This window comes from Pagrus pagrus (genome assembly GCF_965226575.1).
Source record: "Pagrus pagrus genome assembly, chromosome: 10".
Lineage (NCBI taxonomy): Eukaryota > Metazoa > Chordata > Actinopteri > Spariformes > Sparidae > Pagrus > Pagrus pagrus.
The window spans coordinates 7,646,316-7,662,143 of NC_140194.1; the positions used below are offsets into that span (position 1 = coordinate 7,646,316).

Consider the following 15,828-nt stretch of genomic DNA (forward strand, 5'->3'; position numbering starts at 1 on the left):
TCCTTCTAGCTGGTCTATTCTTGGCATATGGAGGTGGGACAACAGTCAGCCCTCTGGGATGAAACATGGCCTCCTTCACTCTGCTCTAGACGTCATCACGGGGCACTTAAGTTACTCAGTAGTTATATGACAGTAATATGAGAGTAGTTATTTGTAAATGTACCAATATATTTGTTAAATGTCCTTTAATGAAAGGAAAGAAAAACACAGGTTCAATGCACATATGTTTATTAGATTTTAGAATGATCTTAGTGCAAAAAGGACCAATGTAATACAGAGAAGTTTTAAAAGAAATAAACTGTGCTGGGTCAGTAACACTTAAAAAAAACAAACTCTTACAAGTAGTTAATGAGGCACAGTTAAGCTTCTAGTTTCTTGTCATGAGTAAACAGATGCAGCTATGTGTACAACAAAGACGACAGGACCTTAAATGCATTAATCAAACACAAAAGACACTATAAATAAACAAATGAGGACAAAAAAATATTGAAGAAAAACGTCAAAACTACACATCACATTCAAATAAGCTAAAAGGAAAGTCACATTTAAAAGAAGTGGAATCTAATCCAGACAGTTTGGGTTGATGTGGTTGCATTAATGTACCAGACGTACATTTTAGTCACCTATTAACCTCATACAGTAAGCAATTTTAAAAGGTATTACAAGGTCTGATAAAAATAAGAACAAGAACAGAAAAGTCATCGTCAGCATAGAATGGTACATAGAGGATGATGGAAAGTCATCCATATTGAATGCAAGCTGACTTAAACATCAGAACAGTTTCAGGTGCAGCAGAAATGGACAGTTAAGAACTGATATCAAAAGTGGTGACAAAATCCAACATTACAGACTTGAACTACAGACTTGGCTGAATATACATCATTGTTGACTACAGTACTACTGTACAAAATAGCCCTCATGTACAAATTTTACATTTGTTGAATGTAAGTAAGCTTTCAAATTAACTCGGCTGCAATGTTGTCACGAGACTGGAATTTTTAACCTCGTTACAATACCCTGAAAAATATTGATATCGATACCACGCTCAACACCGCGGGTAAAAAACTGACACACATTCAGGGCATTTCATTTTAAATGTCCTATTAAAAGATAAATACAAGAAGGTTAATGTACTGTGCTTTAAACGCAACAGCATCTAAATTCATTTACCTCTGACGATATTTGAATCTATTAATTTATCTTCTATAATTGCAAAGTTTTAGTGCTTTTGTATCTACATTTTTTTTTATCACATTATCAGATGTAAAACTAGGCAACTGTGGGACTACCATTTCTGAGGGTCACCCCTCAATGATCTCTCGAGTGTAAATAAAGGTCAAATGAATTGAATGTGTGCACTGCCTTGGTGTGTGTGTCAGCTTGCTATCTGAGAGAAGAGAGAAGTACCGATATATCGATATTTTTCACAACACTACTTTACTGGACCTTTGAATAATAACTGGAGGAGAATATTTTCACATGCTGCTACAATCAGCCCTTATGGAATCTATACACCAGAATACAGGATGAAAATCAGAAGAAAGAACTGAGGTAGAATGACTAAAACCACAAAACAGAAGAGATTTACAAAAGTCTCTCATGGTAAACTCTATATCATTGGTTCAGACTATCAAAGTAACCACGATTTACCATCTCAAACCACCATGATGGTTGCCAGAGAACCTTCAATGCTCTTAACAACATTCAGTACTACAGAGCTATCCCTGCTCTAGTAAGAATTCACACAATGGGGATAAGTGCCTTAATAAAATGGACTGCCTGTAGGCTCTGATTGTGCATTGTGTTCAAATGTAAATGTCCATCTGTTAACCAACATCCCCATGTGTAAATACAGTTTTGATTGTGAATCGCTGGCTTTTCTGTTTTTGAGTTTTGCATTACCATGAGCGAGACAAATAAAACTGAGTTAAATCAAAATTGTTTGTCAGGCAGCTGCATAGGACTGGTGCTCAGCTTGAAGAAGGATAGGGACGTTACATTCTGATGGAAGGATTCTGATGGAAATCAGGAGAAGAGCTTCTTCTGTTTGAAGTAGGCATCAAACCGGCACTGGGCATAGTCCTGCAAAACATAATGGTTTAATATGAGGCGAGGTTTAATAAAATGTGTCATTGAGTGACAAACATCATTGTGTGTGTTAAAATACAACCCTGATTCTATAAATGCAATGATGTGCAAATCCATTTTGACCTATATTCAACTGAACACTATACAAAGACAAGATATGAAATGTTCACAATGATAAACTTTATTGTTTTTTGCAAATATCTTAAATAAGGACACTAATTGCTGAAGTCTTGAAGGTGAAATCCCTTCCCATTCTTGCTTATTATACAACTACAAGTTGCTCAACAGTCAGGTCTTTGCGCTTCATAATGCACCACACCTTTTTTAGTCTTATGCCTGCACCCTTTTATAGTGAATCCAATCAGTAGTATTGTGTGTGGAATGTTAAAAAGGGTTGCTTTTTGACGTTTACACTACTCTCCCAATCTTTTGTTGTCCCTATCCCTAATGATTTGAAACATGTTGCTGGCATAAAATTCAGAGTAAGTATATATTTACAAAAAAGCAAATACATTTATCAGTTTGAACATTAAATATCTTGTCTTTAAATTGAATATATTTCAAAAAGTATTTGTACATCATTGCATTTTGTTTTATTTACATTTTACACAGCCTTCCATCTTTTTCAGAGCTGGGATTAAAAAATGTAGTATGCAGTTGACATTGGCATCATACAATACATATCATTCAAAAAAATCTCCTTACCATGTATCCAAACTCAATCTTGGATATCTTTGCCTGAATGATGGACCACAGACCCCACAGGAAATGCGATGCTAATGCATACCTACAAGTCCAAACAAAAATGATGATGACAAAACAAAACCAGATGATCCTGTGCTAATTTCAATTATATTCATTCACCGCTACTGTATCAGAACATATTAACCATTAGAAAACCACGTGTTACCTGTTAGCTTCGATTAACAGGTCCTCTTCAGTCTGTGTCTGGTCCATGGTAATGTCAGAGTGTCTTTTCTGTTCTGCCAGATAAGCTCTGATAAAACAAAGCTGAAATAAAAAGCAAAATGATGAGTTACGTGTTTAATAAATGAAGTAGAATTATTATTTGTTGGTGATTTATCAAAATTGCATTTACAAGCTTGACCACTAGATGGAACTGTGTAACCAGAACACTTGTAACACCTATTCCCTAAGTGGATCATGTTAAATGTGGGATTTCAACATCAGCAATGTAGTCGTAGCATCTGTCTGAGCTTCAAAGGGAGAAGTGAGGAGAAATATACTGAATCAACTATTTATTCAAATAGTAATTGTGATAGTAGTGATAGTCAAATTGGGGAAGATGTGCATCATGTTTTAATGATTAAAATCATTGACGCTGGGCAAAATATTGCTGAAACTTTTACAGATGTTCACTAATATTTATCATATGTATGTATATCTGTAATAAACTAAACTAAGCTCAAACTTTTTATTTGAAAATATCTGATGTTTAACTTTGATACTTCTCATTAAATGCTACAATTACTGGGCAGTGTGGCAGATATTAGCATTCGAAGGCTATACTGTCAAAGTCTGATTCTTGTGAGCCTCTATTGAAGGCAGGGATTGAGTCAAAGAAAGTAGACAGTCTTTAATTAAGCTGTAATGGGTTAAGACTGACCTGCTGCTCTCTGGTGGGATAGTTCTCCGGTGAGGCTTTGTAGAAGGGCCACTGATTGTAGGTGTAATCGTACATCCACTCACAGAAATGGTTCCCAAAGTCAAACCCCCTACACAGAAGAAACACATAATGTTATTCATATCAAACCACAAGGGCAGAATCTAAAAAACAGTAAATGCTCATTTCTAAACAAAAATACGTAAATTCTGTTAATGCAAGACTCATTTAATTTGATAAAAACTAAACCAATCCCTTTACACCAAATCTAGGAGGGCTTACACTTTACCTGTAATTGTAACTGCTGTACTCAAAGTCAATCAGCATGAGACTGTCTGTTGAGCTTGGGTCCCGGTCTTCCAGCATCAGAACGTTACCTGCAGCAACAAAACAGGAAGGGTGGAAACGACCTTCACCCACACTGACAAGTCACACTCTAATTACTTCAGGTAGTGTCAGGTTCAGACCAGAGGACAGTTTAGCTTAAGCAAATGAAAAAGCGTTGGTGATCGGTCCGTGTGTGTGAGTGAATGAGTATCCAGTACAGATAATGCACTTTTCATGAGTACGAGTATCATCTGAGTAAAATGTGTTGCCATACTTGTGATGAAGAAAATAAAAACCTTCTTAGGTAGCTGACTGAAGTTTATTCATTCAAGTTTATGAAAAAACTTGTTCTGTAAATAGTTCTCTTACTCTTGTGATCAAAAACATTGATCTGAAGCTCAATTCTGAGGCTGTTCTGGAAATAGCTTTCTAATAAATAATAAATAAAGCAACTTTCGATCAGCCATATCAATTTCAGCCTTAAATCAACAACTTCTGTCTAGCCCCACCCATTTCTGGTTCAAGCACCACCCACTTCCAATCACCTCATCTCAGAAGAATGGAGTCTTTTGGTCTTTTGGTCACATACATCTAAATCTCATACTGTATGTGTATGCAAGTTCATCTAAGGTGATTGCCTCATCGGGGAGACAGTCACATTCACTAGAAACCTATATCTGTCTGCCACATCTACTTCAACAGCTCATTTTCACTCATAGGATGAAGCACTGGAATGTGAGCCATCCCTATTAATAACTACACCCCGGCCTTCCTTTGACTTATGCAATATACTGCTCTCCTAGGTGATGTGCCAGCGAAGTCAGACAGTTGATCAATCATCCAAAATTAGAGGTGTGAGGATAAGGGAGCAGCGAGAGGGCAGGATATGATTTTTGTTTTTTACCTTCCTGGACGTCATTGTGGCAGAACACCACTGGTGATGGAGTCGCAGCCAGCAACTCACTGTTATAGAGACAAGAGCCGGATGAACAGAGTAGGGATTGAGAGAAAAATAGAGAGGAGAGAAAGAGGTATTTTAGTATGATTGATTGTACTGGACAGGAGGTATTTATGGAGGCAATCATGGGCGTACTAAGGAATTCAGACCATCTGCCTATCAACTCAGTCAGACTACCCAATGTGTTCTTCGTGCATTTGATTGCGAAAGCTCCTAAGCTGCTCATTGAACAAGTGGCAAAGGTGGTGTTCAACTCTCTAAAAGCCTGGGAGCATATAACTGAAATCTTGAATATTCTGGGGGAGGTAAATTCCTGAAAGTGAAAAGAAACAAACACTCGATGTGACTCTGATTGACCTATTGGCCTAGAGCATGCTAAATCAAATGGTACCTCATGTTCTATCTGTGTAAGCAAAAGACGTGCTCTGAGCTCAGATAAGCTTGCTTCAGTGTGACTCTGGTACAAATCTACAAGATAACAACTGGACAGAATGGCTCAGATAAACACAGACAATCAACACTGGGCTGATTCTCTATTGGCTGCTGTGGCCAGACAGTCATGACTATTCAGCAGTGAAGTCGTGGGGGTACTGGGACAAAGGTCGGCCATTAGACTGCCAACAAAAGTACAGCTGTCATTGATATTAAATTATTGTGGGGAAAACATCTCCAACTATAAGCCTTCTAGGCTTACTCATGTTGCATATACCATGCAAACTGTTCATATCAATATATATCACCTGATTTTACTGCTACTGTTTGCGTGATCATTAAAACATGCATACTAGAAGTGGTCTTATCTTGTCTGGTGGCCAGGACATAGTGTTCTTGTCTTGATATTTGTACTTTGCGTCACGAGTTAGGACTTATCGTTGCAAACCCAATTCTTTCTTTAAACTAACTTAACAACAAAATAGATGTAGATTATAGCTATAGAAAATAGAAATTACAATACATTACATGCTAAACATGCTAAATTACAGGACACCTGTTGGCAGGGTCACTTTGTAGCATCGTTGGCAAACAAGAGGGTCTGCGCACACACGTAATCATTTAATTAGATTAGATAAGATTAAACTTTATTGTCATTGCACAGAGTACAGGCACTGAGACAGCAAAACCAGTCTAGAATCTGACCAGGAGTGCAAAAAGTACTATGAAGTGCAGAGTAACGTATATATAACTAGTAAATAATAACAAACATTAAGGGGAAGATATGAATATGCTAAGATATATACCGTGTGAACCGTATTAAGAGTCGGAAGATTGTGACATGAACATGTTAATTGTTCTCCTGTGTTTCTCTCATCATTTGGAACATGATAACGAATCAAACATCCTCAAGGGTTTGGGTGGAGGCCCTAAAATGGGAGTTGCTGGCAGCCACTCTGCCTTCAGTGTAATTGGAATTACAGTTGGTAATATGAGATGGCTCTGACTTAACAACGAGCAAGCACTTGACTTAAGCAATAGTGATTGCATCATAATCCAGCCACTTCCCTTCAAAGTAACTTTAAAGTCCCCCGTCTAGGCAAAAATGTGTTTTTCTTCTTGTTCCAACAGTTGAATGTTTGTGTTTCACTGTGTAGAATTACACGCGCGGTTTGACACTAGAAGGCTGTTTTCACACGCATGACTTAAGACTGAAGTAGGACACACCTCATGCCCCACAGTTAAACTATATTTGCAAATCTTAATGAGCAAAGGAGTAAGTTCATTGATTGATTTTATTTTGGTTATAATGCCTTTGTTCTGCAAAAACCATGTCACACACATAAGAGAATGTTTATGTGTGGAAAGGATCTTTAAGCCTTTATGAGTGCCATATGTATAAATTCTCTCCATGCAATACACAGAAGTTGGTCATTTTGCCCCAACTCACCGAAGACTGTCCAGCTCAGCGGGAAGGTCAAACTTCATCAGCTTCTTGTACTTCTTCACATGTGCTTCACGTGTGAAATTAAGCTTCACTACTTGATCCATGTATCTAGAAAGGGAGAAAAACAACAGACATTACATTTACTTGTAAATAACACTGACATTTCTAATAGTAGATAGAGAGTGATATCGAGGTGTCCTTACTTGTCAATGGTCCCAAACAACCACTTGGGCTCTTTGTTAAATGGCATAACCATTTCATGGAAACGTGCCAACTTTGTGGCGATCTCAGCTGAGATGGCCGGATCTGAAAGTTGTTCTGTGCGCATGCGGGTATTCTGGGAAAATAAAGACACACAGAAATTACTTAAGTTATTAATGATTTCTCTACAAGTAAGTTCACTAGAACTTTTAAATCACCAAACAAATGATGGTGTTACATCGGCTACTAAATAGTATTTTATAATCAAAGCACAAAAAATATTTTCCACAAAATCTAAACACCACAGTTTGACCTGCATGCTGAATGTTTTACACAACAACATACAGAAGAGACACTTGGTTTGTGTGTGTGTATGTGCGTGCGAATAATACCGCAAGGAACTGTTCCAAGCGTCCCTCAGGGAAGATGCCATAGAGTTTAGGGCCAAGAGTTCGCTCTGCCAGAATCGCAAACATGACGCTCTCCAACACCAGCGAGTCCACTCCCTGTCCCACAGAAACACAGTCAAACCGGTTAACTGGTGCTTGTGGCTCTGTTAACACTTCCACGTTAAGGATAAAGACATTACTACTGTACGTTGACTGCATGTATTATTTTCTCCTCATCATAATAAAAACATGTACAACCACACACATTCATGAACAAACAACTTCATGAGGGCCGCTACTAAACAGACCAACCTGTAGGATGGCACCGTATATTCGAAGGAGCACCTGGCGAGGCTCATCTCCCACAGAGGGCACGTGGTCAGGCAAAGTACACAGGTACAGCAGATTACTCAGTCCACCACTGCGAAACAAAAGCACCAGCGTTATCACACCTGAAACAAGTTAACGTCATACCACAGAATGCAGTCATAAATATTAGTCGGACAACACCAGCAGATTTTGCTCTGAATGCTTTTATCTTGTGTTAATCCTTGCAGGCCAGGACACCTACGAGAGTATATCGGCAAACACAGGTGGTTTAGTGTCAACACACACACACATAGACAACTGTTTTGCCATTCAACCTATTATATTGTAAACAGTATTTAGCTTTAATGGTTCAGTTGAGGGCCCCTTACAGAACTGAACGGTAATCATGTACTGTTAAAGGGATTGGGAATGAAGATATGACTGAAAATGTCAATAACAACAACACAATGAGACCAGATACAGTGATTTTATAATAACTATAACTAGTTAACTTACAGTAAATTCAACTTTGATTCATAGTTGTTTCACTGATAACAGACCTTGAAATGCTTTATAAACCATCTATTGGTTGCAACTGATGTTTACTGGTTAATAAATGCGGTTTAGTTCACCTATAGGTATTATTTGGATGGATCTAATGTTTATAAACCTTTACAACTGCTAAACATATGTGATACAGTGATTATTTACCTATTGACTACAGTTAAATTTACCATGTATGAATGAATGTTATTATAACGTGTGAGAAGCAGACATTTTAAGTGATTCATAAGAGATAAAAAGGATTACACTGAAGTAAATGGTGACGGCTGTAAGATTAAAGACCCTGGACAGACACAAGCAGTAACCCCTGTCTGATAACCTTCTGGTGGTTGTGTCCTCAGCACAGCAGACAATGCGTTTACCTGACGATGCTGATTTGAAAGTCATCCTCTCCGAGAGTCTTCCACGAGCCCGACAGAAACTCTCGGCACCACGTATGCGCCCTGCCCCTCGTGTCCCGGTCGACCTCCTCGGTTCTCCCATCTCGGAAAGACTCTGCCTCAGAGTCGTCATCACCACAGTTGGCCCCGAACAAGGGACTCGGGGTCCTCAACTTCCTCTCGTTAACGATAAGCGCGTTTTCCACTCGTTTCTTCCCGACCGGAGGACCCGTATCCTCCGTTATGACAGTGGGGATGGATCTGTAAAGCCCCGGCCCGGGGTTATCTGGTCGGCCCAGGGACTCGTCACCGCAACCGCTGTTGGTCACATTCCCACTCGACTGCATCGTGAGTCTCTGGGCGAAGAGTAACGGAAGACCGGTGTGTAATGTCGGTCTGAGACGGCGGGCGGGTGTCGCTGACGAACGCAGTTCGCCGGTGAAGCTACTCAACCGGAAGAGGTTTACATAGCTGGACGGCCTGAGTCGCATGAGGGGCGGTTGATTTAAGTATCAAATATACAGATGACAACTTCACGTCCGCGGACGTGGAGCGAGCTATTGAGACAAACTGGCGTATTCAACGTCCAATCACAGTTCACTTCCGCGTTCACACGCCCAGCTCATTGGTCGTTGCTAAGCGGTAACTTGACAGTCGAGTTTCTCGCACCCAAGGTTTCTGGGAAGTGAAGTTTTTTCAGCCAAGACAGTACAGTAGACTACAGCTTCCTTTGTTGTGTCATAGCAAATCAAATTAATCAAATGTTTTTGGTGCAACCAAGGTTGTAGGGAATACTATGGTTTATGTTTGTCCACTGAGACATGGAGTGGATTTATGATAAAGGTTTGGTTATTCTCTGAATGAGCCTGATTCAACCTAAAAAGCCCTGGATCACTGCATGTTCTGATTTTTTTCAGGTTTTGAGAGAGGCTTTCAATAAACTCATGGTTTGAAGACCACGCGTAGCTAGTCTAGTATGAATTGAAAACGTCCTCTCATGGGGCCTCCAGGGGAGAGCAGTTCAGTAGAAGAGTGATATTCTCTTCTCAAATTATTTTAATTATTCTTGAGGCCCAAGTAGATAAAACTTTGCAGTATTTAACAAGCAAAGATTAGATTTTTTTTTAATATCATTTCCTGTAGGTGTCCCGACTCATTGGTTGGGATTGGCTTGTTATTTGTCAGATTCCTTCTATATCAGTAAAATGTAGTCTCCAATGATTATTTGACTGTAATAACAAAAATACAAATTACTGTGTTAACCTCGGGTAAGGCCTTTTGAAACTTTCTTGTCATTGTGATCAATTGTAGCAAATTTCAGGGTTGAGTTTTACACTCTTTGTATGTGTTAATATAGCAACCCATGCTTTATGTTGAGCAACGGGATATAGCCTTATGATGGGCGAGCACATTCAAGAAAAATAATATACTCCTTTTAAAGCACACATAATTTCTTTACAGAGAACATATAAAAGACATAAAAACATAGCCTATTTAATTGTATTCTAACAATCACAAATTGCTCAAATGTTTAATTAGCTTAATACACTAACCTAAATGTAACTAGGTTAGTTGTTCGTATAGTGGTTTAAATTTATTCAGAAATGTATATCAACAACACACAACAGTATGTAATCTCAGCTTCTGTATGTGCATTACTTTATGTTGAGGCATGGTCATATGTGTATTTTCTGCAGTATTAGTTTTCAGAGTACTCTTGTGTACGAATAATGTATCTGAATGAAATTTTATGAGATGATACAACACATTCAGCAACTTGTTGATTTATTTTGAAATTTAGTCACTTTTCAGTAAACATCCGGGACAGAGATGTCATAATACGAGGTTTCCATCTGGATGCTGTTACAGATCAAGCCTGGTTCATTCTTGAGTGATGACAATCATCTGACTGCTAACCAAAGTGGTCTCAGACCTGTTGCCTTTCTTACTGGAAGCGCCAATTTCTCTCCCTGTGTGAAATACAAATCAATGGTCAATTGTTGTCAGACTTAACATTAAGCAAAACACAAGACAATGTCAGACATCATTTACTGTTCTGGTGACGATATGTTCAGCTTTTCTGATTTTCATATCACAAACCATGCTGATACTGTATAATACTTGAACATCATGATCTATTTAGCTTCCTGTATTCAAAACAAGGGAAACAGACTTGGAGCAAGTGGTGGTGTAGTTATCATTAAAGTAAATATTGCACTACTTACTCTTTCTGAAGCACCTAGGTTCACAATTATCTCCAAGAGAGGGTTGGCACACACTTGCGTCACAGTGGATATACACCTGGTGAAAAAAAACCCCCAAAAAACAAGTTTGCAAATATGTAGATATGGTGGCTTTAAAAAATAGTTAAAATGCCGAATAAAACAAAGCATTTTTTTTCTTAGACAGTTGGATCCTATACAGTCCAGTCACAAGAATAAAATGTTGGCTTCGTACGCTCTGCAAACCAACAATACGTTGAATTTGTCTGTTTCATACGTATCATAACATTCTACACAGATGACGTTCCTGATTTAACTGACAGAACCGGGTATTTTCCAGACATGTTTTTGGCGATAAAAGTGGGGATAAAAGCCAAAACATGATTTTTTCCTCACCCCAATTAAGTGGGTTCTGTGCCAGAACCTTACGAGATTTTAATCACACAACAAATAAAATTGAAAATGGAAACTTAAAGAAACAATAAGTTAGAAAGGTAAATAAACATCATTTCAACATAATCGTGCTTTGCAGAATTTCTGGCAATTGGGTTGGACCGTACCTTTTCCCTGAGAGGAGTCATAACCTCTGGATCTGCAGCGCCTCCCTTGCCTCCATGGCCTCCCTTGCTAGGATCGGCAGCTCCAGGAGCTACAAATGTGAACATCTTGAAAACATAACGCCTGTGGTGGGTTGGGTACAAGAGTCCTGATGAGGGCCCCACTGGGATCAGTTGGGTCAGGTAACGGTCATCCCTGTAGGGACAGCTATGACAAGAGGAGAGAAGGTGGAAAAAATGAGTATAGCATCAAAAAATGTATTCCACATGGCCATCTTTAAGTCAGACCAACAGTTACTCTTACCCATCAATCAACAAGTCCCACTGAGGAAGACTATGAGGGTAGGGGCTAGTAGTTGTCCAGCATCTTCCAAGAGTCAAGACAAGGTTGGGATCAGTCCTCTCCAGCATTCGGACCTCAACATACACAGGATCCCTGAGCACCTTTACGACGGGGTAGTCGGCATCCGTGTAGAAGGAGTTGTAGGCCACCTCCTCTGCTCAAACAGAAGGATTGATTGATGACACAGTCACTGGCATTTGAGACGTACTGCACAAAGAGTCTCCTTTACACAAACCTTCCGCACAACCCTTAGAATTACATGCTCCATTGGCCAGCCTGAGCTCCACACGCAGGGGTCCAGGAGCTGCAACTGGGGGTGGTGGAGGAACCAGGCCAACCTCAACGACCAGAGCCTCAACTGAGGTGCCAATATATCTACACTGGACGAGCAGCCTGAGACAGGAAAAGGGGTCAGAAAGCCATTTGAGTGGCTTGTAAGCTCAGTTCATCTTCTTGATACTAATGAATTGTCTGAATACTTTGAACAAAGACAAAACACATACTCATAGCTGCTGTCCCTGGTAATGGCTCCGAAGGGTCCAATAGCAACTTCATATGAGGAGGCCATCCTGTTTTCATAGGTTATAACACCAGGTTCCTCCTACAGTAAGTTGGCACAATTTCAGTCGTCATTACAATCTGACAAAAATACATAGGAATCAAATGGAACAGTCAAATAAGTCACAACCCTTACCGACATAATAGTGCCACAGGCAGTGACAGGGAACTGGTAGATGGCAAAAGCTGAAGTGGTGCCGACAGGACTGCAGTTTGGATCATTTCGGAGGAAAGAAATGGTCTCAAGGTCAAGGTTGGGTAGGGTGGCATCCCTGGCGACCACCACAATCATTTGGGCATCCTTGGTGCACTGAAGAGTCACTGAAAACAAATTATAAAGCAAAGACCAGAGCTCATGCTATAGTCTTTGAACACATGCAAGTTAAGCGCTAGGATGAACATGTAGTTCTGAGAGGCACAGAGACATTCTTACCAGATTTGCCATAATAGCACGTGCGTCCGTCAAAGCAGCAGTTTATAGCATCACATTCTAAAGAAGAGATGTCAGGAGCCCCACACGGTATCTTGTATCGATCTAGTACTTCACAATGGTGAAATACATCTTGAGGAGGCTGTTTGGTCTTCTGAGGCTGATATGGCCTGGTAGACTGCTGAGGCAGCTGTGGATTGGTAGGATGCTGAGGCAGCTGTGGTCTGGTAGGCTGCTGAGGCAGCTGTGGATTGGTAGGATGCTGAGGCAGCTGTGGTCTGGTAGGCTGCTGAGGCAGCTGTGGTCTGGTAGGCGGCTGAGGCAGCTGTGGCCTGGTAGGCTGCTGGGGCTTCTCGGGTTGCTGAGGCTTCTGGAAATATTGAGCATTAGCCAGGCAGCCCAACAGCGCAACCGCCAGAAGACAACCACAAATCAACTTCATTGCCATAGTGTCACAGCAAAGAGTGATCCGCAAAGAACACCAGATGCTGTGAAAAATGTTAGGCAAATATGCTGACTTTTATAAGGTATTGGCTAAGCGGACTTGTCAAAAACTCACATCCCATTTGTTGCCCTCAACTGCCAATCAAATTCTCCAGTTACTGTTTGTCTGTGGTGCTGCACTAAAGAGATTAGAGGTCATGCCGAAAAAACTCAGAACAGAGATACTTAGAAGTCAAAAATGAACTGAAGATATTCCAATCTAATGTTTTAACTACAACAAACTGGAGGTTATTAAATTTCATTTGATATTTTATATAAGAATTAGTCCTTATCATGTCCTTAATATTTACCTATGGCAAATACACTTAACGATAAGAAGAGGTATTTGTTTTCTTCTCCGAAAAAACTCAGCAATTAGGCAGAGACATTACATCAGGAGATACAGCATAGTTCCCATACACTTTTGTGTACATTAATATAATTGACTAGTATCTTCTCCATGCATGCCACATAGAGCCCACTGATTGTTAGACAAGCTGAATTACTGGAATTCATCTTGTTTGACCATTAAAAAAAAACAAAAAAAACCTTCATATGGTCTGTGTGACCTGCAGCAGGGCTTGAGAAAACAAATACCTCTTCTTATCGTTAAGTGTATTTGCCATAGGTACATATTAAGGACATGATAAGGAGTAATCTCATTCTTATATAAAATATCAAATGAAATTTAATAACCTCCAGTTTGTTGGAGTTAAAACATTAGATTGGAATATCTTCAGTTCATTTTTGACTTCTAAGTGTCTCTGTTATTATAAATGTAACTTTACCTGAATACATCCTAAATATTGTTCTGTCTAGTCATAATTTTAATCGGAGATATCTTGGATATTGAAAGCTAAGAAGGTATGGCTATAGGTGAGACAAAAAAAGATTTGTAATTTTACGTACTATAGAAATCTACAAAGAAGATATGAATATTTTAAAGTATTCTGTATTGTGAATCTATGAATCTAGTGTTAAATATATTCTTTATATCTAAAAGCATTGTAACAAGTCATTACTACAAAGTGTAATTATTCAAGACATTTCCCAAAATATTTTTACAGGTTAAAATTATTTTTAAGATCCAAATTAAATCACAGAAATCATCACATATATTAAATTTGGAGATCTCTGCAATATATAATTTTAGGTAAACTGCTGAAAAAAGAATCCAAATCCTCAATCGAAGGTGTAGAAATAACGTAAATTTTGATGACTTCAGTATTTTTTCTTCTGGAATGATTGAAATGAAATTGAAGATATCTTACACATTAAAATCTGTCCATTCCTTTCAGGATATAGTCCATATTTTCTTCATAGATATCTTTAGTTTTGTCATATCATTAATTTAATGATACAATATATCCACTATTGTGGAAATTTTTGGAATTACCTGTTATATTATATATATTTATTATTATATTTTAACATAGATTAAATGTAATATAATTCAGACACAAATGTATCATTTACATTCAGAATAGTTTGGGCCAAATAAAGAAGAACTGAATAATTAAAATTTCCTTTTAGTTAATGTCCCTACCAAGTGTGTTGAAAGGTTGTGGGGACATGAGAATTCAAATAATATCAATATATATATATTTTTTTTAAAAAAACAATCTTCAAGATATATGATTTTAGGCAAGTTAAAGGTGGAAATATTAGAGGTCAGAGTAGATACTTATGCTGGAGATACTTACGCTATATTGTTTTATTAACCTGATGAAGCACCTGTGAAGCTGAACCAGATGATGGTTTCATACCAACATGCCGACTAAGTAAAGGCCCTTAAAATGTGCTTTCTGTGACACTCACCACCTGACTGGTGCGTCTGGCCAGGTGATTCCATGATAAATTATTTTAGCACTGCAAACAGCTCATGCAGTGACATGACCGAAAGTTCAAAGATCTTCAATTATATCGGTCTTACTGTATTACTATCAATTTACATAATTTGTTGGATTTCATCATTTGTAAAATCCCCAAAAATTCAGAGATATAACATACAAATATTGACAGATATTCATCATAATCAGCTCTTTAGGTTGGAGCTGCCGGATATTATCCATAACAAGCTGTAAATAACAGGTGTGTTGTTTTGGCAACACACCTTAAAAAATCAAAACAGAAATAAGGTTAGTCTAGGGTAAGCACTAATAGTGCCATGTAACCCTGTTATTTACAGCTTGTTATGGATAATATCTGGCAACTCCAACCTAGATATGAGCTCAAGGGAGCTTAAACAAAGAAATAATGGAAGTTTTGTCACCGATACTATTAAGAGCTGATAAACCAAGCCTTTTAATTACTTTTGCACACAGGAATGTTTTTTTTAATATTTAAACAGACTGAATATCTGTCAATATTTGAAAGAAAAGCTCAAGAAAATAAGTATCTCTGTAAAGAGTTGAAATACCTTCTCGCTTAAAGGGCTGCCTCTAGATTTTCTCACAGGGAAACAGATATTAGTGGCCTCTTGGAATTTTTGGGGGTTTTTACAAATGATGAAATCC

General features: G+C 38.6%; 2 protein-coding genes across 2 annotated transcripts; both read right to left on the minus strand.

Annotated features, from left to right (window-relative positions):
- Positions 1-211: 211 nt before the first annotated feature.
- Positions 212-9,316, minus strand: chkb (choline kinase beta). The gene is made up of 11 exons (XM_084365201.1): positions 8,702-9,316; positions 7,779-7,887; positions 7,470-7,583; positions 7,080-7,213; positions 6,880-6,984; positions 4,944-5,002; positions 4,002-4,089; positions 3,716-3,824; positions 2,999-3,099; positions 2,794-2,875; positions 212-2,082 (listed from the first exon to the last, which is right to left on the minus strand). The coding sequence occupies exons 1-11, from the start codon at positions 9,208-9,210 to the stop codon at positions 2,026-2,028; spliced, it is 1,467 nt and encodes a 488-aa protein (XP_084221327.1). The 5' UTR covers positions 9,211-9,316; the 3' UTR covers positions 212-2,025.
- Positions 9,317-10,487: 1,171 nt separating this feature from the next.
- LOC311263205 (zona pellucida sperm-binding protein 4-like) lies at positions 10,488-13,277 on the minus strand (the record flags this gene model as incomplete). The annotated part of the gene is made up of 8 exons (XM_084363125.1): positions 10,488-10,689; positions 10,945-11,020; positions 11,502-11,706; positions 11,803-11,995; positions 12,077-12,234; positions 12,345-12,442; positions 12,536-12,720; positions 12,833-13,277. 8 exons carry the CDS (start codon positions 13,275-13,277, stop codon positions 10,601-10,603), a joined length of 1,449 nt encoding a protein of 482 aa, XP_084219251.1. The 3' UTR covers positions 10,488-10,600.
- Positions 13,278-15,828: the final 2,551 nt, after the last annotated feature.